The sequence below is a fragment of the Ascidia mentula genome, chromosome 2 (assembly GCF_947561715.1).
Source record: "Ascidia mentula chromosome 2, kaAscMent1.1, whole genome shotgun sequence".
Lineage (NCBI taxonomy): Eukaryota > Metazoa > Chordata > Ascidiacea > Phlebobranchia > Ascidiidae > Ascidia > Ascidia mentula.
Genome location: NC_138567.1, coordinates 13,630,586 through 13,652,950, shown reverse-complemented (window position 1 = coordinate 13,652,950; position 22,365 = coordinate 13,630,586). Strand labels below are relative to the sequence as shown.

Below are 22,365 nucleotides of genomic sequence, written 5' to 3'. Positions count from 1 at the left end.
GGAGAAGATTTCAACTTACTGCATGGACAATTCGCATAAAGCCAGCCTATGTAAGAATCCATAAACGCAAACAACAGTTCTTGGCACGTGCTCGTCACATGGCACAGTGACAGCTGACGTTTGCAGCTGGGTTAAAGATTAAACCCGTACCTGCATAAGACAACCCTCCTATATACCCCAAAAACCTAAACTGCAGCGTTTAATCAAACAAGCGGTATTATTTTGTGCGCTGGCACCAACGACTGCAGAATATCATCACTTATTTCCAACTTGCTGTCACAGAAACAGGCGCCGAATTATGAGCAAAAAAGCAGTTTTTATTAGTGTTGCTGTTGGGGTGGTTGGAATAGGGTTGGGTGTGATAATCGGTTACTTTGCACACCCTACCAGTCCCAGTTGGGTCAAGGACGTCGAAACGTACTTTCAGGATCTCGATGAAAACAACGTATACAACTTCATAAATGGTCTTGATCCTGGCAATATTAAAAACAATTTACAGTGAGTGAAATTATCTGTTGAGCTCAATATTCGCCTGCTGTAACTGTTTGTACATATCAAGATGAAATATGCTAAATAGTAACTGATAAGAAGCAATTGCAATAGAAGCAGTCTGGTTGCTGTATAGTAGGCCTACTTTATGCTGTAAAGCATGTTGCTATATATAAATATATAGTTACTATATCGTAAATGGCCCAAAAGAATTTGAATTTAGGCATTTATCGGCAGATTTCCACATTTAGGACTCGTATAGGCTCCTGGCCAGTTTATTTACCTATTGTATAAAAGGCGCCGATGTATAGTGGGCTTTTTTAGTTTTTCACGTATCACATACACATTCATATGACGCACAGGTAATACCATGCTTTGGCATAGCAGGGCGCAGGCCCTTTTATATATGGCGATATCAGCTCTCGCATTTTGATTATAAGCCTGCGATACCTTACTTTTATATGATTGTTTTATTTCTTTAAGATATATTTCCGACAAACCTCATATGGCGACATCGCCAAGAGATGTGGAGCTTGCCAACTATATTCGGGATCTTTGGCTTCAGCAGTTGGATGAGGCCTATCTAACCCCATATCAGATCATGCATGGTTTTCTGAACGAGGACGCAGCGAAACCGAACTCTGTTACAGTTGTTGACAATACAGGATCGGCGGTGTTTTCGGCGAAGATGAGTGAGACTGTGTATCCAGAAGTAATGGCTGACCCAGAAACCATTGTGCCCTATTTTAACGCCTTCGGTCCAAAAGGAGATGTGACGGTTGGTATGACATTAAGATATAGACTACTCGAGATGACGTTTGCGATGCATAGCCGTGTCGCAAAGCAATTATCTCAATAAATTCTACTGCATCTGTTAGATAGAACGTACGTTGCTGAATATGTTATAATGCTATATGGATCTTTAGACGGGGTATATCAACTGCCGTACTGTATACCTATAGGTTCTGCTGATGCTTAGATTTTGTGTTGTGTTCGACACTTTGCTTTGCGCTTACAGGCCCTCTAGAGTGTGGCGAAGCAATTTGCATAAAAAATATTAAAAGAGTCGCAAACCACACATAGTTGTGTAAAGCAATACCTCTGGCTATAAGACTGAGTTATGACATCATAAAACTAAAATTTGGTTCAAAATTTTCGAGGATTATGTACGAACAAATGTACAACGTCTGTTGACAATCTGAACCGAATGTGTTTTGTCTTGCAGGCAAAACTGATTTTTGCCAACTTTGGAAGTGATGAGGATTACCAAGCTCTTGCAAACGCCGGTGTTAATGTCAGCGGCTCGATCGTGTTGGTCAAATATGGTGGAGGTGTTGGAAGAGGTGGTAAAGCATCGGTGGGATTCAAGTACGGAGTAAAAGGGGCCTTGGTTTATTCTGATCCTGAAAGTTGGGTAGCTGAAAATGAACAGGGTGAGTGATTTAATGGTGTGTGTGTAAAATAGTAACAGGAGTGCAAAAAGGTAATTAAAAACTGCTGGCAATAATTTTTTGCCGAGTGGGCATTATTAAAGCAAACTGCAACGCAAGTTTAATATTTGTTTTGTGCCAATAGGCGGTTTGTTTGTATAGACCAGGGCTCGGAAAGTATTTTTTGGCGCGACACAAAAAATAGTCCTGATGTTTCGCGACCTAAATGGGAGCATAAGTGATTTGACAGTCAATCAGTTCTCCTCTCGACAATCTTAGCACAATACAATTGTGACGTAAGAATGAAACATTAGAAATGTAGTGTGTAATGATATTTAGCGAACAAAGTAGATAATTTGACTTGCACCATTGCTGGCTTCCTTCCGCCTATACAGTAAAAGTATACACACATTTCTTGAAAGGCACCTCCACCTTTACACAACAGTATAGTAACAAATTTTTATCTTTTCGTAAAGGATACCCGGAAGACGCAAGTTTGCCAGGAACTGGCGTTCAGCGTGGTTCAGCCTTGGGTGATTACGGAGATCCATCTACACCAGGTTACCCTTCCACGTCTTATGCTTACCGGGTACCAGAAGAGGATATTGGTTTGTTTCCTCCAATTCCCCTGCAACCTATTAACTACGACGACGCCAAGTTCTTCCTGGAGTATGTAGCTGAGAATTGTCCTGACAATTAGCACTTCTCCAACTTCACGTTTTCCTTCTTGTTAGAGAAGTTCTTGTTAGATTACGTTACTGCGCATTTGCTGCCTAATATTTTGCTTCTGACAAGCATCTAATTCTCGGCTGTTTTTGTGAAAGTTCTGAATGAAGTCATTCAGGGAAATGAACTGCTTAAGTTGATACTTTGATTGTTGGATTAGTCGTTTGACATATGATGGTATGGTGGCTGTGATAATTTACAAGCATTGTTTGTTCCAAACCAATTAACTGCTTTTGTTTCAATTTCAAGTAACTTGGGTGGAACGACCGCGCCAGGGCACTTTACAACAGGCCTGGCCGTTCCAACTATTATGGCTGGACCAGGCTTCAAAGCTCCAGACCAAGATAACAACGTGAGATTGGTATCGAACAATATATACGACATCAGAGAATCCAACAACGTGATTGGTAACTAAAGATTCACAATGACAGTATAACATAACCAATGCAGCCATTTCGATGCTTTGGCAATACTGTGTGTAGAATCAGCTGATATAACCCCTTTAATAAAGATGTAACAGTAGTTTAATGAACAGATTTTAAAAAGGAATTTTAAACGTAATCGTAAGATAATATCATTAAAAAAAGAATGGCTCGCTACACTATCTGCAATGCATGATAAAATGCACAAAACATACTATATTTTCAGTTAAATTTTCCATGTGCTACGCACAGGAACTGTGCTGCGTTTTGAAATAAAAATAACAATTAACACCTCATTTTTTTTTTAATCAAAGGCATCATTCGTGGATCTGAAGAACCAGACAAATACGTGATGTACGGAAACCACAGAGACTCTTGGGTTTATGGGGCGGTTGATCCTGGATCCGGAACAGCTTGTATGATGGAAATTACCCGACAGATGGGAGAAATGTTAAAGCAAGGCTGGAGACCACGCAGGTGTTTGTATTTTGCGGCTTTCAACGGGGATTAAAAATTTACATGTTACATGTGACACCGAGAGGTTTCTTTGTCGAAAAAATAAAAGAATAAGTTGCTCTTATTCTTAAATTAGCTGCTCTATTCAAGTAGTAATGACAGGTTATGCAACTACACAAACCTTTTTAACCGATTAACGTTTTATAGCCACTTACAGATTCTCTCATATATTAAAATATTAACTAAACTAACACACGTAATTACATTTTCCCGTATCCTTATTGAACAAGATAGCGCAAACATAATTACATTGGTTCAACAATCCCGAATCTTCCAGGAGCATTGTGTTCGGAAGTTGGGGCTCTGAAGAATTCGGCCTCTTGGGCTCCACCGAGTGGGCGGAGGACAACGTGCAGATGTTGACGCAACGAGCGCTGAGTTATATTAACGTCGACATCGCCGTGTTTGCAAACCAGTCGTTTTTTGCTAGAGCCAGCCCTCTGATGACCCCAGTACTGTATCAAGCATCACAAATGGTATTGTAAACGGATGAAAGTTAAACCTGTCCGTCTTATGATTGGTTTATGTATGTGATTGGTACAGGCCATATCAGTGTGGTCCAACTTAATTTTGTGGCGGGCCATAAAAAAACATGAGTTTATCCCGCCGGTCAGTGTTACTACATAAGAAATCTTGATTACATGTACACGGAATTTATTCATAAACAAACTTGTTGTTTGCTAGTACAATAACACAAAATAATCTTTAATTAATACGATGTTTGTGGTAGAGCTACTCCCTTATCGTAAGCGGTCATGTCCACGGAAATTTTGGTTGCGGCCATGCGTAGGCAGTCGTACAAAGTTGTGTTTCCAAGTCAGGGTAGAAGTCGCGGGCCAACTAAAATTGGATATAAATACACAAAATTGGCCCGCGGGCTTGCTGTTGGACCACGCTGAGTTATATGCTTATATATAAGCTACATAATTGCTATCAAGCAAAAGGTAAAACCAACCCCGTTATATTTAAGGTCAAGGACTTTAATGGTGGAACTGTGTACAAAAACTGGCAGGAGAATTTTCCTGATGCGGGCAACACATCTCCATTGTGAGTCACCTAATATTCACGTTGTGTAGAATGTATGACACAATATGTTCCATATTTCCGCAGAATCGGCCGATTGTACACAGGCTCTGATTACGCTCCGTTTTATCAAATGTTTGGTGTGACGTCAGCGGACCTCTCTTACCGCGGTAACGTAAGTATTTGCAGAAAACCGAATCCCAAAGAAAAAATTCGTTTTGTGGACGATATGGAAACTACCCTGCGCAAAGCACCGGCCACCTTGGCAATCAGTTAACACCTCCTGGCCGTTCTCTCACATAATGCAGATTTTATGGTTGCAAAGTTGTTTTTGTTTGGTAGAGTTAGATTAGTTTTTGTAACATTAACGGGAAAAGTTGAACGCAACATTTCAGCACGATGAAGAAACATTGCGACAAAAATGAAACAATCAAAATTAATTTAAACAATTACAATAATTTATATTGTAGAGCAACAAAGATCCGAGGTACAGCATCTCTCCCTACCCAACTTATCACACCGCGTACGACAACTTTGACTACGTGGACAGGTATCTATATGTGTAGATGTGTGTAACACCAGAGATTCACGGTAAAACGATAGCGCCCACGCTTTCATTAAACGGTTTAGAATGATATGCACCCTCTGTACCACCATGACATATGCTATACATAAGAACTTTTCAGTTCTTTTTAACAAAATATGTGCAGCGGATGGCCTTTAGAATGCATCTAAACTTAAAACAAAACACATGCTAAGATGACAAAAGAGTATCTAACAGACATATCCTAAATTTAGGTACGCGTAACCAAAAACCTTATATAGATTTGTGGACCCTGGTTTTTTGGCACACCACGCGGTGGCGCAAGTCGCAGGTGCGTCTTTGATAATAATGAGCGACTCTTTGGTCATTCCTTTCTCCGTAAAAAGTTTGGCGGACTTTGTTTCGATGCAAGTCGAAGCGACCACTTCCAAGTTTGGAATTCAACTCCAAGCGCAAGACATTGTTCTTGGTAACTAATTGTATTATTACGTAACAATACTGTATATTACAACCATTTCTCAAAATTATACATGAAATTTAAACAAAAAAGTTAACAATAGGTTTTGCGAATAATCGCTGTTTGCAATTAATTTACAAAAAAATACTTTTAAGTGCAAAAGTGTTAATTGTTTTCGCTTCAAGTTTACGTTTTGCCAAGGCAAAAATGAATGCGTTTTCTTGCACTTTATACATAGGCTAAGCCACGTCACAAGTTGTTGGTTCTATAAAAACATTAGGTTACATTAATACATCGTTGAGTTGCCATTTATAACAGATTACCTAGTTGAAGCTGGACAAAGTTTTACTGACGTTTCTGCTACTCTGGAAGACTACATTGCCAACGATTTAAACAAAAACAGGTAAAGTTCTTTAGCTCGTGTTAAATAAGCGTGAACATTTGCAAGGATCTGATGTTATGCTTTACAAGTAAATTAGCCCCTACGATAGATCTCACTTGCTTGAATTACTTACTTTGTTTATGGCAGTGTAAAGGATGTGAATGCTCTCAATGAAAGATTATTAGCCGTGGAAAAGAGCTTTATTGAACCGAATGGTTTGCCTGGAGCACCAAATCTCAGGTATAATCAGCTATGGGCTAACTCTAGTGTATGCGCTTGCAGCACTTATAACTATTCTTGTGTTTAACATTTACCAATAAGCTTGGCATAATGGTGTATGAATGTGTTGAAGCTATCAGCTCTTGTGCATTTGTGATAAAACTTCTGGTTAATTGAAAGCATTGACCCCATGTAAATGCTACATAAAAATAAAGCAATGTATTGCAGGCATATTTCCGGGTCACCAGGGTCGTTGGACGACTCAAGTGGTTCGTTTCCTGGACTTCAAGATGCTCTCTATGAAATTGCTGGAGCACCGGACGAAGCGGCGAGGTGGGAAGTGGTCAAACAGCAACTAGCTTTGGTGACCTACAAAATTAACACTGCCGCCGAGCTGCTGAAACTTCAAGGTCGTCCATAAAGATATCCCAACTTACACATATATTCATTTTAATCAATCGTGACTATGTTATATGCTGACATAGCTAAAATATGATCAAAGCATATGACGCCAGTTCGCCGATCTGGCAATTGTAAACTGCAATTCTTTCAGTTCAAATTTCGTTTTTCCGTTTATGTATCAAATTTCATCACATGGTGTTTCCAGTAATTATATGCCGTTGAGAAGAGGCTTGTTATGTTGCTTTCAGTGGTTTTACCACTAAGCAAAGCAACAAAAATTATCCTGGTTGGATGACGCAAATATTCTGTATGGGGATTTCGTTTTCGTACCAGCAGTGCCGGTTTCAATATTCTTTAAGGCACTGATTTTATGATGCAGATGTGCATGTCGTGATGCTATTGCAAACTGTGTGACAACCATCGACAATTTGTACATTCCTATTTACTTGTAGCAAATTCCCATTAAAACATATCGTGCGTTTCAAATCGTTTTGCCTGAAATGCAACTTTTACACAATAATGGTTCTTAACCGGGGTCTGTGGCTACTTTCTTAATAATTACGCTATGTCGAGAACTGCTTTAAACAATAATACGAATGAATCGTCGGTTGCATATAAAAGTCGTGTGGTGCTTCTGTATGTATTGGGGAACAAGAACAAGCAAAACAGTAACAATTTCAACAGAAATATACATGCGTCAACAATGGGTTATTCGGTACTGCACGCAGTCTCTGCGAAGCAGTTCACGCATCAGTGTTGAATCATCTGACCGTTGCTGCTATTACTGTGCAATAGCGAGGAAACTTAAAATATAAACGCGGTATTGGTGCACGTAAAACGTAAAAGGCAACAGGTCGCGTTTAAGAACTAAAGAACGTGGTCCATGGCTGTATATAAAGTAGGTCCAATTGCATTTATAATAGTACTTGGGCTGCTTGAAGCAAACACAGAACAAGCAATTTACAACCGTTTGTCTATACCGTACAATACAAGTTCGCTGTGAAAGCCTTGGCAGCGACATTACTCAGACTTGGGGGCGTCCCCCGCCTCTTCGTCGCCATCTTCCGGATTTTCTGAAGACGGGATATTTTTACGTTGGCGCACTTGCGTTTCGGCGTCATCAGATTCCGGTACGGCGTCCGCCACTTCCAAATCATGGATGGTTTCCCATTCCTGAGAAACGTGAGATGCCTGCGACCCTCCACCGGATTCTTGGGAATGCTTTGGAAACAACAAACATGACAACATTAAAAAACACTGCACGCTTGTTTTATTGTCCACATATTGTACTAAATGTAACGATATTATTAATTAAACGTTACATTACTAGGTTTACAAGGGTGCGCAGCTCTCCTGACGTTTTACTTCTAGAAGTAGCATTGTTTAGTGCTACAGACTCTACCATACATATGTTTATATACATCTAAGGAGGTAGGCAAAGTTGACTATCTTTAAAGCAGTATGGTTCACAGTTTCGTCAATGCAATACAAGTTACCTGAGAGGCCCTTTCCTCCTCATCCTCAGATGTTGCTGTGCTTCCGTTATCATTAACTGTATCTTCCTCCTCACTCTCTCTACTTCTCTTATCGTTCCGATCCTTCTCCTCTTCTTCTTTTCCATCTTCTTTCAGTTTCTCAGGAACATGAAACGGACCCTCTGCAGTCACTGTCAACATTATGCATACATGTATGATTTTTTCATATGTGCCAGTTTGTGCATGCAGTGTGTCCAACAATTGTTTTTACTGTAAATATCAACATTGCTATGTCATTTTATAATTGTTGAACAATGGTGGTGTGGTGATGACACATAGTTCACTGTGCACGTTGTCAGCCAACAATATTGTCAACCAAAATTAGGATAAATACAAACCTTGTGGAGCCTGAACTCTAGTTGTCTTGGTTGGAGAAATGATGTCCACCACACAAACCAAAAGCTAAAAGTAACAATTACATTTTCGAAATGTTACACCAATGACAACATCAAAATGGCATATATATATATATATATATATATATATATATATGTCATTGTTACGGAATTGTTTACACAAAATCCATGGCAGTTGTCGCTGAAAACAAACTGGAGCATGGCAACTATTAGGCTTTCAGGAACAAAATTGCTCAAGCGTTTTGGACAATGCTTCATAAACTGTAGTGACTGATGCTTCCTGTGATAGACACATGACAGCTATGGATTGTTGGCAATTCAATGGTGTCAGCGTTTAACTGAACAGCACATGCAAACAAAGATTTTTGTGCTTACCAAACCAAGCACTAGACCTGTCACCACTGTACCGACTCCAAATACTGCATACGACATCCACGTTGACAATCCATATGTTTCTGTTAAGGAGTCATGAATATTCTGGAAAGAAGCAAATGTTCTATTTTGTGTGAAACAACCTTTTTTTATCTTTTACAGAAGAACATTGGTTTTAGAGATGTAGATTTCTAGTAAAACAAGCACTCATTGAGTTAAATATTTAAGTTCTATACACTTAGAAAAAAAAAATATATATATATATATATTGCAATCAATTTATGAGCAAAATGATGCAATAATAAGAATTCCGTCTGCAGTTAACAAAAACCAAATTCTAGGTTTTCTTTGACACCTTGATTGGTTCATATGCAAAAGTAAATACGTTTGATGAAACCTAACCAGCAATGCATACATACCTTCATAATCACAGAGGTCTTAAAAAGCCATGACATCAATGTCATCCTGCATATAGCAATAAAGAATTAATATCATAGAAAAAAACACTTTTTCACATAAAACAGACTAACGTACTGTATTGAGTTTGGGTGTCGGACCCACCAAATCGGTTCAACCCCCTTCCACTGTTTGCTTTCCACAAAATCATGCATGGCATCTGATGTTCGATGCCCGTTGTATCTCCAAAACTCACCATCCTTTCCACTGAAATATTCAGGAAAAACTCCTCAACTATTCGGTTTAAGAAGTGCCACACCAAAAAAGCTGGCCATGAAAACAGTATACATACACAGATATGTGTAGAAAACATAAATAGTGCTTTCAAGACAGGGTTTCTAAATATTGCAATCAAATATATTTTTGCCTCTTCAAAAAATTCACTATATATATGATGTATTGGTTTGATCTGCTGACTCCAAATAAGCATACTCACAAATAAAAGGTTGGTAGAGCCGTCACCATGAATCTCCCACTTAACCCTGTATATAAAATAAAATGTTATAATACACCATCTATATGTGTGACCAACAGACCTGCCAGCAACATATTACCTGGTTCTTTAGTGATGTCAACCATGGCTACATTTATTTGCAAGTCATCACTCCATTCTGCAAAAGCTTTGTAGTCAGCTTCATTTGCTTTACATGCAGGACACCATGGCGCATAACTAAAAACGTACAGTCAACAAGGTTATTCATAAAACATGGTACATTGCCACTCTTAAGGTGGGCTAATAAGATGTCATTTTATTTAGCCTACCTTAATTGCAAACTAAATTTGTACAACATTACGTTTTGTTACATACACAGTTGAGCATGCACATACATAGTAGTAGAGTTATTTGTAATTTTATCAAAACATCTTACAATTTTAACATCCATTGACCCTCTAAGCATTGATGCCAATTGCTGTCATCTAATTCCAATATGGTTCCAGATTTGCGGCAAGAAACTAACGATATGGCGATGAAAAGACAAACTACTTGCAACCATGTGGGCATTTTTATTGACTCCAAATGTAATCTATTTTACGGCCTAATACAATGTGTAAGAACTCGATGTCCAGACAAAACTGTAGAACAGTGAAATACAATTACGTAAAATACATATCGACGCCATAAATACAATTCACTTGTTTCGTCACAAACTATATTTTGAACAAGTCTGCAACTTGCGTTATCTTATAAAAGTTACTCTGAAATCTGCCCATCCAAAAGCCAAACATGCCTCAGTTCATCGAGAGTTCACATCAGTTTCAGTCAACCAATACGGTTTTTAAACGCTGACGTCATCTAAGATAAGTTGGGAGACGTCACATTTGAAAGAAAAACACTGCAATTTTTTATTGAATTTATGTTTGCAGGCCATTGTATGACAATGCTTAAAATATAAAAATAGAAACAAATGGGTTTTGTTAGGATAATATTGACTAAATAATATCATATACCCGGCATGTAATGTCAGGTTATTCGCAAACTACGATAAAAACTGTTGTTGATGAATGGACGAGATTGTAGCCAAGATGGTTATATTGTAACAGCTTAATGTTATGTTGACGTTGTTGAAGAATGAACAATGCGGTGAAAATTCTTGAAAAGATTGTTTTATGTCAATGTTGAATTTGAAGTGTCGCAATTATATAAGCCATATATGGCTTATTTTGATAATATATGATTTGTGGTACATCCTGCGATCCTGTGATTCTCCGTGAGGGATTGTCCTTCGCATTATGGCGCCTCGCTTGATAACCTAGCGGTTTTTCAACTACATAGATAATTGTTGTTCTATTCTAATGATTGTTTATGTTGAAAACTTTCACGCAAAGTAATGTTAAATGAATTGGTAGGAACCCTGTTGCCATGATGTATCCAGAGGAGTCCGCGGACCCCACGTGCCTGTGACACGTCATGCCAACTTTGCGTAAAACTAAAGGTACATTTCTAACATGTGTTTAAACCGATTATTTGACAGTTCGACGCTATGAATTTAAATGAATTAATAAAATCTCTTACGACGTAAACCTTTTTATTCACTTTTGCCACTAGTTTTTTTGGAGAATGTGATGTAACCCACTTTGACAAACGACTCTTAAACATGTCGTCGAACACTACACTTTGAAACGGGACTATTAGGCTACCTTTTGTACAAACATATGCTCGCAACCATTTTTACACACCAATACACGTTTTCTCTTTTTCCGAGATTATATTGGGCGAGCAAAAATGCAAACCACGAGATTAATGTAAAAATATACATCATATAGCCGGGTCACGTAAAAGAATTAAAACGTCCTTTGTGTATAGAAAAATGAAGTTTACAAGGATATCAATTACCTTATATTTTCCACTATAAAATGAGCTAATGTTAACGTTTTTCGTTGCGTATCTCCACAAAAAAACGATTATCAATGCAATTCTTTTACCCTAGAGCCTCCCTGCGTCCGGAATCGTGAATGGGCGGTGAGTTGATTGATCGGACATATCACCTGCTGGCTAGTGCGGCCTCCCTACTGATTGGAGGTGCGAGGCTCAAGGTCGGGCGGCGAGTCTTCTTATCGGCACAGATTGGGTAATTAGCGACTCGACTGCTATATAACCGAGCGTAAGTGAAGATCCATTCAGTTTCAACAAATCTGCGTCGGCTTCTTGAAATATTTTGCAATATTTGTTGAATGTACTTCGAGATCGTTCCCGTAGTGCGTACAACCGACAAGCCCAACGAAATGACAGAACCGATGGAGGAGGTGGATTTGAACAAGGAAAATCCAACAACAGAGTCTGCAGAAGTGTTGGCACTAACAAAGCGTCGCTTTCGTGGTAAGCTAACGATAGACATATTTGTGAAAGCGGCGTCGTCGTGTACAGCATTTCAACCGGAGATTCCGGCATGGTGGCATGAATTCCGCAAATTTATTTACAAATCAGATTTGTCGAGACGAGAACGTGACAACAAAATCCGGAAACTCAAATATTTTTGGGTCAGAAATAAACTGGAAATTGAAAAATCTCTTCACGAATACCAACGTATGTCAGTGGAGGACGAAGATTTAAACCAACCACTGCATGAAAAGATGTGCACGACCACGGTTGAGGAACGGACAGAAAAAATGGAGGAGGTTTTGAATCAGAGTCTGGAAAAAGTTCAACCTTTGACCACGTTTTCACCAAATGTAGAAGATCTGACGATAACGATGAAGGAGGCGAAAAAGAGAAAGACCAACATCGAGATTTCGATATCCAAGCATGCGAAAGGGAAAAGGCGTCGCAATCGATTTGGTTTAAATGTGGAGAATATTGTCACAGCGTTATCCGAATTTACAGCATTTGACCCTAATACCCCTTCTTCATGGCATGATTTGTGCAAGATCATCTACACATCTGATATGTCAAAAAGAGAGCGTAACAACAAAGTACGAAAACTGAAACACTTTTGGGAAACAAATAAATTGGAAATTGTAAAATTTCTTCACGAGTACCAACGTATGTCAGTGGGAGGCGAAAATGTAAACCAACCAATGCATGATACGATGTGCACGACCAGGGTTGAGGAACGGACTGAATCAATGGAGAAGGTTTTGAATCAGAGCCTGGACAAAGTCCAACCTTTGACCCCTATTGCGCCAAAAGTAGAAGAGCTGGTGACACCGATAAAGATGGCGAAAAAGAGAAAGACCAACATCCTGACTTTGACATCAAGTTGCGGGAAAGGGAAAACCCCTAAGCGTCCTAATCGGTTTGCTTTAAATGTGGACAAGCTTGTTACAGCGTTATCCAAATTTACAGCATTTGACCCTAATACCCCATCTTCGTGGCATGATTTGCACAAGATCATCTACACATCTGCCGTGTCAAAAAGAGAGCGTAATAACAAAGTACGAAAACTGAAATACTTTTGGGAAACAAATAAATTGAAAATTGTAAAATCTCTTCGCGATTCCGATTGTAAACTTGACAATGTTGATACAAATGCGGAAGGCGAAGTAACAACTGTAAGTGCGACTGAGGTTCCAAAAATAACTGTAGAATTGTTGATGGATGATCAAGATATATCGATTGTTTTGTAACAGCCAGAAGTTTTACGCTATCGTGCCATCAACAACTTTTCACAATTTCGAAATAATAAATTTCCGGGTTCAATCCGTGAGACAATGAATGTGACAATTGCTACAAGTACTTTAAGTAAGACCGTATCAGGAACAAATCCCATGTGATTTTTTAAGTGATTTCAGGCAATAAAATGACAAATACAGTGTTTGCGTCTTAAACCATATGCACCAAAAGGTGACGATAGTGGTCAAGAAACACTACAGGACATTGTGGGTTTGATTCGTTGATTAGAAAACGCACAGCAATGATGTTGCTCGAACGACTGTTCCTATGCAAAGCTTGCTTCACAAAGCACATTATAAATATTATGCTTCCACATTCCAAGTTCCTAACTGACATGTAACATTGTGCCACACAACTCCATGCTCACTTGGTTACTTTGCATTATTTACATACGATGGCAATTTGGAAAATGATTTCTGCATTAAAGATACAGATCATAGGCTGATCTTTCCAACGATACTAAAATTATTAAAAAATATATTCATATTCGGTTATTAATATCATATGCGTATTATGACATAAGTCGCGAAAACAAGATTCGCTTCGCTAAATTTTAAAGCATAACATTCTACGCGCTAAACCCTTTCAAACGATATCAAAACTTTTGAAAAATTCGCTGGGGCTTGTACAGAAAAATGAATTTATATTTTTGAAACATGAAAAAATATCGATTTTTCCTTAATAACTTTTTTTATCGTTATGGCCCAAGTTTCAATTTACAACCATACAAAAGCTCAAAAATCAAGCTTTCCAAAAATATTAAACATGTCTAAAAACACATTGAGCTGCCGCTGTACGAGCCGAATACACTTCAACCCTACACCCCCCATTGTAAACACGGTTTAGGGGTGCTCTGGTGCATACTTTCGCCGATAAATGTTGCTACAAAGCGAGTCGCAAGCTTTTCTTTTGCACAAACGACCTTATACCATCCCACTATCGAATGAAACCAAAGTTGAATCAATTCAGTCAGAGATGCTATGCTAAATCCAACGATTACTTACTCAAACCCGACCGTCGCCCGCCGCTTTTTTAAACCGCCAAGCCATATGTATGTTTTTTAATTAACATATTTTTATCAGACTACCACCATTCAATTTTGCATTCATACACGTTTTATTTGCTTGCAAAAAGATCTTACTTGTTACTTCGGAAAAATAAAAGTGACGCACATCTGCAAGTCACCACATACCAACCGATAAAACACCCAATACAACAAGATGCACACAACTGTGGCATTTTTGTCTTGAAGGTAAAGCTCAATAACATAAAAATCCGTTGTAACAGAAAGCATTTGTTCTGTTTCAGATTGCTGAATGCTTGTTTAATGCTCCAAAGCTGGACTCCACCATTCCACTTCAAGTGTACTTTCCAAGTACTGAAGGGGCACTGCAAAAGAGCAGAAAACAGTTTGCAGAAAACATTTTAAATAATTCAGGTAATCACTTTTGAATTACGCTTTAATAAATGCTTAAAACTTGACAGCTGCCTGATAATCTTAAGTGTCTTTTTTATATTGTACAAACATAAGGGTAAAATAATATACACAAGTACAATGTAATGAGGTTTAACGTTGAAATTAGTCATCAACTACACTTCATTAGCCCAGTCCCCTTTTGGTTTCAAGGTTAGGGGACCCATGCGTTGTACATGCAATCTAGGGTCAGATTATGGCTCTATATGTTTGGCTAAATGTGTCAGTCCAGCCACATTCAAAGGGGTTTTCATACCTTTATGGTCATTTCAATTTTTATTCAGATAATTTAGCTAATCTATGCAGCCAGTGCGGAAAAGGTTCACAAATTGGAAAATGGGTAATTATTCTCTCTACCTAATATGCTAATTTACGAAACTTGTAATAAGTGTATACCACTTTTTTTAGATTAGATGTGACAGATGCTGGAGGAAGTACCATGCAAGATGTATGGGAATTCCAGAAAGTTTTGCTACATCCATATTTTGGCCATGTCCTGTTTGTATTTAACAGCTTTTTGATTGTTCATTTTCTTTTCTTATTACCTGTGAAATAAATAACAAGTAGGCATTAGTAAGGATAGTTTTATTTTGTGCGTGCAAAGGGATTGCCAAAAAGGAACTAAGCTTGCTAAACCCTGGGGGAGGGGGTTAATGTTCAGCTGTATGTTCACAAAAATTGCAAGTGTTTTTGCTTCTGTTGTCAAGTTTCCATCTTGCAGTAAGACTGATCCTTGCACTAAACTTCTGTGTCTCTAAGCTCTGAACGGAATTTACCAAGTTTACCAGTTCAAACCTTGATGAACATCATGTTTTTGCATGTTTCTTGTGTTAACAAAATAACTGTAGTTAAAAATTAGCGGTCCAGCGTAAAAAACGTCAAACTGGATTGATCTGTCACAAAATGTAAAACTTTTTCCCCTGCCGTTCAACCACAAACCAAAACCCGACTAAATAGTACAGGAATTCCTGTAGCAAAAGTTTTTTACCAAGTGGAGCTGTAATCATGTTGAACACGTTCGCAACATGGATGTGCAGAATGTGCACCGGGTGGCGTGTTTGCGCCACGACCTCTGTTGCTGTTACGAGCTGAATTTCGTCATGCACTTCACATGTACAATAAACGGTATGTGATTGCGTGGGAGGAGCAAGACTATCGTGGGAATGTTATGATTGCGAGTTAGTTTTGACTTGACGCTGATATGCTGTTTGAGACAACATTAAACTTAACCTAAAGTTGTCCTGTTATCTGAAACGTTCCTGAAATACTGCTTACTCCCAGAAAATCGTCGATCGCCTTTTTCCAGTCTTAGCTGCCTTGTTGACTTTGCATTCTGATTCTAGATTAGTTTTGAACGCCCTGACGTGCGTTTAGCGAATAAGCCTAATGTGAGGCATTGTAAATAAATGTGGTATTACAAAATAAGTTGCGACAGAATACTTTTTTTGAAAAAATGCTTAAGATAGCTTATTTTCTGACAAACCCCAAAAGTGAGTGAATTACGAAGTATCATAAACGTGACATGAAAACACGTTACAAGCACGTACGATTATGAAAAGTGTTAGATGGTTTTCAACGCCAGTTTAGCAGTCGTTGCCACACAGATAGCTGCTGCTCCAACAACTATAAATACTAAATACAACTTCTAAATCACAGAGAAACTTACAACTTCAACTGGTTTGTAAAATTTGCAAAGAAAGGCAATGGAAAACAAGCGAGAAAAAATTGCTTTATTCTTGCTGTCGCTTGTACAACTTAGCCTTTGTGTTACCGTAATTTTTGTGCCACAACTTGTTGTTGGAGATATGACCAGGTTAATCTGTTGTTGAAATTTTGTGATTGATTTTACTTACCTAAATTTATTTCTTGAATTTAAGGGAAGAAGCTGAGGAATTTATGGAAAGTCTACCGGAAAAAGATGTGTCATTGCCTGGAAAAATAGTTCATGCAGCAATCGGGTTTTTGTGGAGTAAAATAAACGGAACAATTGATGGTGACAACAGAGAAGGTAACGAGAGCTTTGTAATTATTATTAATAGAATAAAACTTGTTGTGTGGGTGGCCAACAACTCACTGTGTTACAAACTGTAAATATTTAAAAGGAATGGTTGGAATTTTTGGCTTTGCCCTACTCTCAACATTGTCCTCCTTTTTCACGGTTCTCTGCTCTTTACAAGTCTTGTTGCACTGTAAGCAGGAGTGTTGCAAGGAAAACTGTTTGTGGATCAGCAACAAGCTGTGTCAATTGGCAATGTCTAACTACTCGAGTGGTATGAACAGACGTTATACTTGTTCGCAGTTGAAAACAACTAACGCATATTCCCAACAATAATAAAACGCAGATTTTTGCGACCTTTATGGATTTACTACTTAACAATCAAATAAACAAACATGACAGGAAGTTAATTTTACCTCGACAGGCGTTTCTGGCATTGCTGCAGCTGGAATGACTGCCTTTGTTGGTGAAGACTTCGAAGATGCAACGGTGGGTGCAAATGTTTACCTTCAGATCGGTGGGCTGGTTTTATCTGGTGTCATTCACCTAATAAAAACATGTATTGACGGAAAGGAAAACAAAACCGAAGATCAGGCACCAAGAAGGGTGGCTAGGCATGATTTAGCAAGCCAGGCCGACGAATAACAGGATTTGCATTGAAACGAAGGGAATTCTATAGTAAAGACTTTAACATATAATCATTATCAGTTCTTACATATGTTTTTCGAGGTCGCGCCCAAACACCAATCGAACTGAATAAATTCAGATGTTTTGGATCATGTCTAATGTTAGCTTTTTTACAAAGAGATTTCAATGTTTGGTGCATTGCATTTGTTCAGGTCCGACTTTTGGTAAATATCCGCATTTAACAACAGGCTTGAGCTAATCTCAACTTCAGTGATCTCTTTCGTTCATGTGTTATCCAAAATTACTCACAAAGCGTGCAGAACAGAAACTGACGGTGCTATTTAGGCAAAATTATTATTTCTGATAAACAATAGTCTTTTTATCATAGCAACCGCATTCTTTTGCAGTCGATTGTCAGGTGATACATTCCAAATGTCCAAGTCCCAGCACAGTTTTACTTACATTTAAATCAAATTTGTGATGGAAATTTAAACAAACTTGACTTTGCCGCCATATTTTTCGATCAGCTGATAGGCAAAAAGAAGCTAGTTCGCTCAAGCTTCCGAACCAACCCTTATGAGCTAGTTCGCCGAAACCGCTTCCGAACTAGCTTGGGCTGTGATGCGTAACGCTTTTTTCCGATAATGAGGGGAAGCGTGTAAGAAGCGTGCCGCGATGAAAAGTGACGTCAGAGAATGAGGCAGAGTTTTATTTTTAAAGATTTTTTCGTTAAAACTAAGCTAATATTTTTCGTAACCCACAAATCAACACCGCAACAGTATATCGTTGTACGAAGACGAATAACTTCTTATTATATATAACACATAAAATACGTCTCAAGAAACTCAATTACTTCGACAGTAGGTCTTTTACTTTCGCCTAGTGGTAAACTTTTCACGTGTTATTTTGTTGGAGGCATAACAAATCTCATGCGGGGCTGCCTATACCCGTTGTCCATTTTCGACTTGCTTTAGTAATTTAGTCCACTTCCAGTCGCATACTCGTCTATTTCTGAACTTATATCAAGTATACGGGACGACAGGCAGAACGCACGCAACACTTACACTCCAAACTTAGTATAACCAAGATTGTCTCATACATTTCTTACCTAAACTAGAATGGCAACGAAAATGTAAACAAATGTAAAAACTTTTAAACAAAGAAAGAGGAAAGCAGCGGAAGCAATGATGACATTGTCCAAGCTTGAACGAAATGGGCATTAGAAATTTTCGTTCAAGGCCTGGGCAACGCTTTCCTCGTTTGAAAACTTAAAAATTTCGGAAAACAAGCAATGGGAATAATTCGCGATTTCGATTGTGAAGTTGATGCGGCTACGCAAGGCGATATGTGAAATGAAGGTTCCTAAAATTTTTCAATATTGGAAGTCATTTAGTAATTATTTTGTTTCCCAAATTTTTACTGTGTGTACTAATCTGGGATAATGGAAATCGGTCCTAGGTCTTATATTAGTCAAGAAATACTACAGGACATTGTGGGTTTGATTCTATGATTACAAATCGCACAGCAATAATGCTGCTCGAACGATTGCACCTCTTTCGTCCAACGCAGAGTTTATTTCGCAAAGCACATTTCGAGTATTATGCACAACATGTACAGTCCCTATCTCACATGAAGTATTGTAACACACAACTCAAGGTCCATGCTCAACAGGTTATACCTGTATTATTTACATAAGATGACAATTTAGAAAATGATTATGCATTAATGAAAAACACGAAATTTGTTGACGAGAGCTGTAGACAGGGTGTACACACTGTTTCGACCTGTAAGGTCTCATCAGTGCAGCTGTTGAATGTGGCACATCAGTGCTAGCTTCTACACTAGCAGACACACAGTTTCCACTTTGTCATACCTTGCGATCAACGTCCATCCTTTGGGTACTAAACTTTTAATGCTTATCATGGATTTTTTGCACATATTACTTCAAAATTTGTTGTTTGTGCAAATAAGAGAGACTTAAACTTCTACAATTGTTTAATTAATTCTCTTACCTTTTCCAGTCATTTATCGTGAGCAAACGGCGGTTATCACCGTTAGTTGTTTTCCACGGGTCTTGAAGATGTCAGGAATGTTGCAGCGGGCGGTGAGCTGATTGATAGGCGTAGACACATGCTGACTAGTGCGGTGCCGGAGATAACAAGGCACAAGATCGGGCGACTGGTCTTCTGGAAGTCAATCAGTGGGCAATTATCGATTCAACTATATATACAACTCCAAAGCCTTCTCAAGTCAGTAAACCTGTGTAAAGTGAAACTCATATGTTCATTATTTACTTTAAATGTCAGGGTCTCACAGGGTAAACTGCTTAAGAAAAGTTTGTATCTTAATTTTGAACAAAACTGTGCTATAAACTGGATAACTTGACCCAACCAATGGAGGAGGTTAATCAGAACAAGAAGAATGTCCAACCTCAGACAAAGTGTGGTAAAAAAGTGGCATCAAGACTAAACAACCAAAAGAGCATAACTGTTGCCAAGATTGTTACAGCGTTGTCCAATTTTGCAACATTCGATCCTAAAGCCACTTCGTCGTGGCACGATTTGCTCAAATTCTTGTATAAAAGGAATATGTCGACATCGGAACGTCGCAACAAGATTCGTCGACTGCAATCCATTTGGGGAAGACATTTTGACGAAATAAAAACATCTCTTCGCGATTCCGATTGCAAACTGGTCGAAGTTGAAGTCAATACTGCAAAAGAAGCACAAATCTGCGAAACGATTCAACGACCAATGGAGGAGATTAATCAGAACAAGAAGAATGTCCAACCTCAGACAAAGTGTGGAAAAAAAGTGGCATCAAGACTAAACAACCAAAAGAGCATAACTGTTGCCAAGATTGTTACAGCGTTGTCCAATTTTGCAACATTCGATCCTAAAGCCACTTCGTCGTGGCACGATTTGCTCAAATTCTTGTATAAAAGGAATATGTCGACATCGGAACGTCGCAACAAGATTCGTCGACTGCAATCCATTTGGGGAAGACATTTTGACGAAATCAAAAAATCTCTTCGAGATTCCGATTGTAAACTGGTCGAAGTTGAAGTCAATACTGCAAAAGAAGCTCAAATCTGCGAAACGATTCAACGACAAACTGCCACAGAGGGTGTTGCTAAACCTATGAATAGGGTAGACAAAATCACCAAAGCTCTATCAACGCAATTTCAAACTTTTGATGTAAAAGGATATGATGACTGGCATTCGCTACGCAAGATGATTTGGGCGAGTAAATGTAATAAAGTCATGAAGAGAAACCAGATTCGATTGCTAAAATCGACATGGGAGAGGCGAAAGGAATATATTTTGAAGAATTGTTCAGGTAAATGTAAGTTTTTTAAAGACGGTAAAGAATTGATCCATTCAACGCATGAGACTACATATGCAACGGAAGATCCTAAATTAACTGTTGTATTGTTGATGGATTGTTGAAGATGTTTCTATTGCTTTGTGAAAGAAATGCATTATATACTTTGTCGCGTTACAAACATGGATTTATCCCTTCCAAAGTAATACATTTCCAATGTCCAAGTTGAGTCTAGAGGATAATGACCTATTAGTGTTAAAGGTATATAAAGTTGCTAATCTCAATAATTGTGTAAAAAACTTGGAAGTTATTTTTTGGTTTTGAGCTTTTTTTATGTGATCTTATATTTCGCAATGAAACCAAATAATGTGAGCATTTTTATTTGCTCCAAAAAATAAAAATATTTAATGACACAAAACTTTCTGCAAGAACATGATAACAAATTTTGTAGTTTGAATATGATCACTCCTCTGTAGTTCACCTGTTAGGTAACGAAGTAAAATATATCCGATCTTCACAAATTTCATCTGGATAATAATATGACGAGAGATAAAAACATTTATCGTTCAAAACAATATGCCACGTGAAACCACTGAGCTCCTGTGGCTCAGCTGCTAAAGCGATCTGGGCCTATATTGGCCTAAGGCCGCAAGTTCAAACCTCACCTGGAGCTTGATTTTTCAGATCTCGCTTCGACTTGTCAGGAAAAATTGGCTGGACCAGCTTGGCTGTAATGCCTGTGCTGCGAAGCCTGTAAACCTAATGATCTCGATACGATAGCTTTGATCGCCAAGTAGGGACCTGCGGTCATTCTGTCATTGCATGAAACATCGCTTCCTTCAAATAAAACACATACAAAGTACAACATATCCACGTTGATCAATAATCAACAACTGTATGCTTTTTTGCGTTGTTGAGGAATAAGGCAGACGCTTCATTGTTTCATATTTTTTTATGCAACAAAACTTGGTAAAAAGTCGAGTAATAAAATAACAAATGCGAATGTTGTTTTTGTGTGGAATAAACAATACTTGATTTCAAAATCGTCGGTGTTTTGGATTAACCCACGGTTTCTTGTTTTAGGTCATCGTTAGTCATTTTTTTGTTTCAGGCTTATTTTGTTTCGGGTCATTTTATTGCGTCGAAACCAACATTTCCACCTCCGTTATCGGAAGTGCTTATCACCGCAAGCTGTTTTCTTCGAGCCTACCACATACCAATCAGCGGGTATCCTCCATGGCGGTGATTTGAGTGATCGGACAGGACACATGCTGACTGTGGCGGCCTTGCAACTGATTGCACTTCCCGAGGCTCACAGTCGGGCGGCGAGTCTACTTATCAGAGCTGATCAGTTGATTATCGATTTCTCTATAAAACCGAAAACAACTAAAAAGAGCTTATTCTCTTTGTAAGTGTATACGTGTGCACTGCGAAACAGGTTAAAAAAGAATTCTGCAACAATCTGGCTTCTGTCCTTCATGAAACGGCTTCAAACAACTGTGGT

General features: G+C 38.5%; 2 protein-coding genes across 2 annotated transcripts; one reads left to right on the top strand and one right to left on the bottom strand.

Moving 5' to 3' along the window:
- Positions 1-298: 298 nt before the first annotated feature.
- LOC145890190 (aminopeptidase NAALADL1-like) lies at positions 299-6,629 on the top strand. The gene is made up of 14 exons (XM_082981218.1): positions 299-498; positions 973-1,267; positions 1,715-1,922; positions 2,396-2,588; positions 2,895-3,052; positions 3,382-3,544; positions 3,861-4,059; positions 4,554-4,630; positions 4,694-4,781; positions 5,077-5,156; positions 5,432-5,619; positions 5,926-6,010; positions 6,137-6,229; positions 6,437-6,629. The coding sequence occupies exons 1-14, from the start codon at positions 299-301 to the stop codon at positions 6,627-6,629; spliced, it is 2,220 nt and encodes a 739-aa protein (XP_082837344.1).
- A 608-nt stretch (positions 6,630-7,237) lies between these two features.
- On the bottom strand, positions 7,238-10,424 carry LOC145889307 (thioredoxin-related transmembrane protein 1-like). Its single transcript, XM_082980242.1, has 9 exons — positions 10,199-10,424; positions 9,884-9,999; positions 9,766-9,811; positions 9,408-9,536; positions 9,293-9,338; positions 8,877-8,978; positions 8,484-8,547; positions 8,107-8,276; positions 7,238-7,831 (listed from the first exon to the last, which is right to left on the bottom strand). Exons 1-9 carry the CDS (start codon positions 10,330-10,332, stop codon positions 7,631-7,633), a joined length of 1,008 nt encoding a protein of 335 aa, XP_082836368.1. The 5' UTR covers positions 10,333-10,424; the 3' UTR covers positions 7,238-7,630.
- Between the last annotated feature and the right edge of the window lie 11,941 nt (positions 10,425-22,365).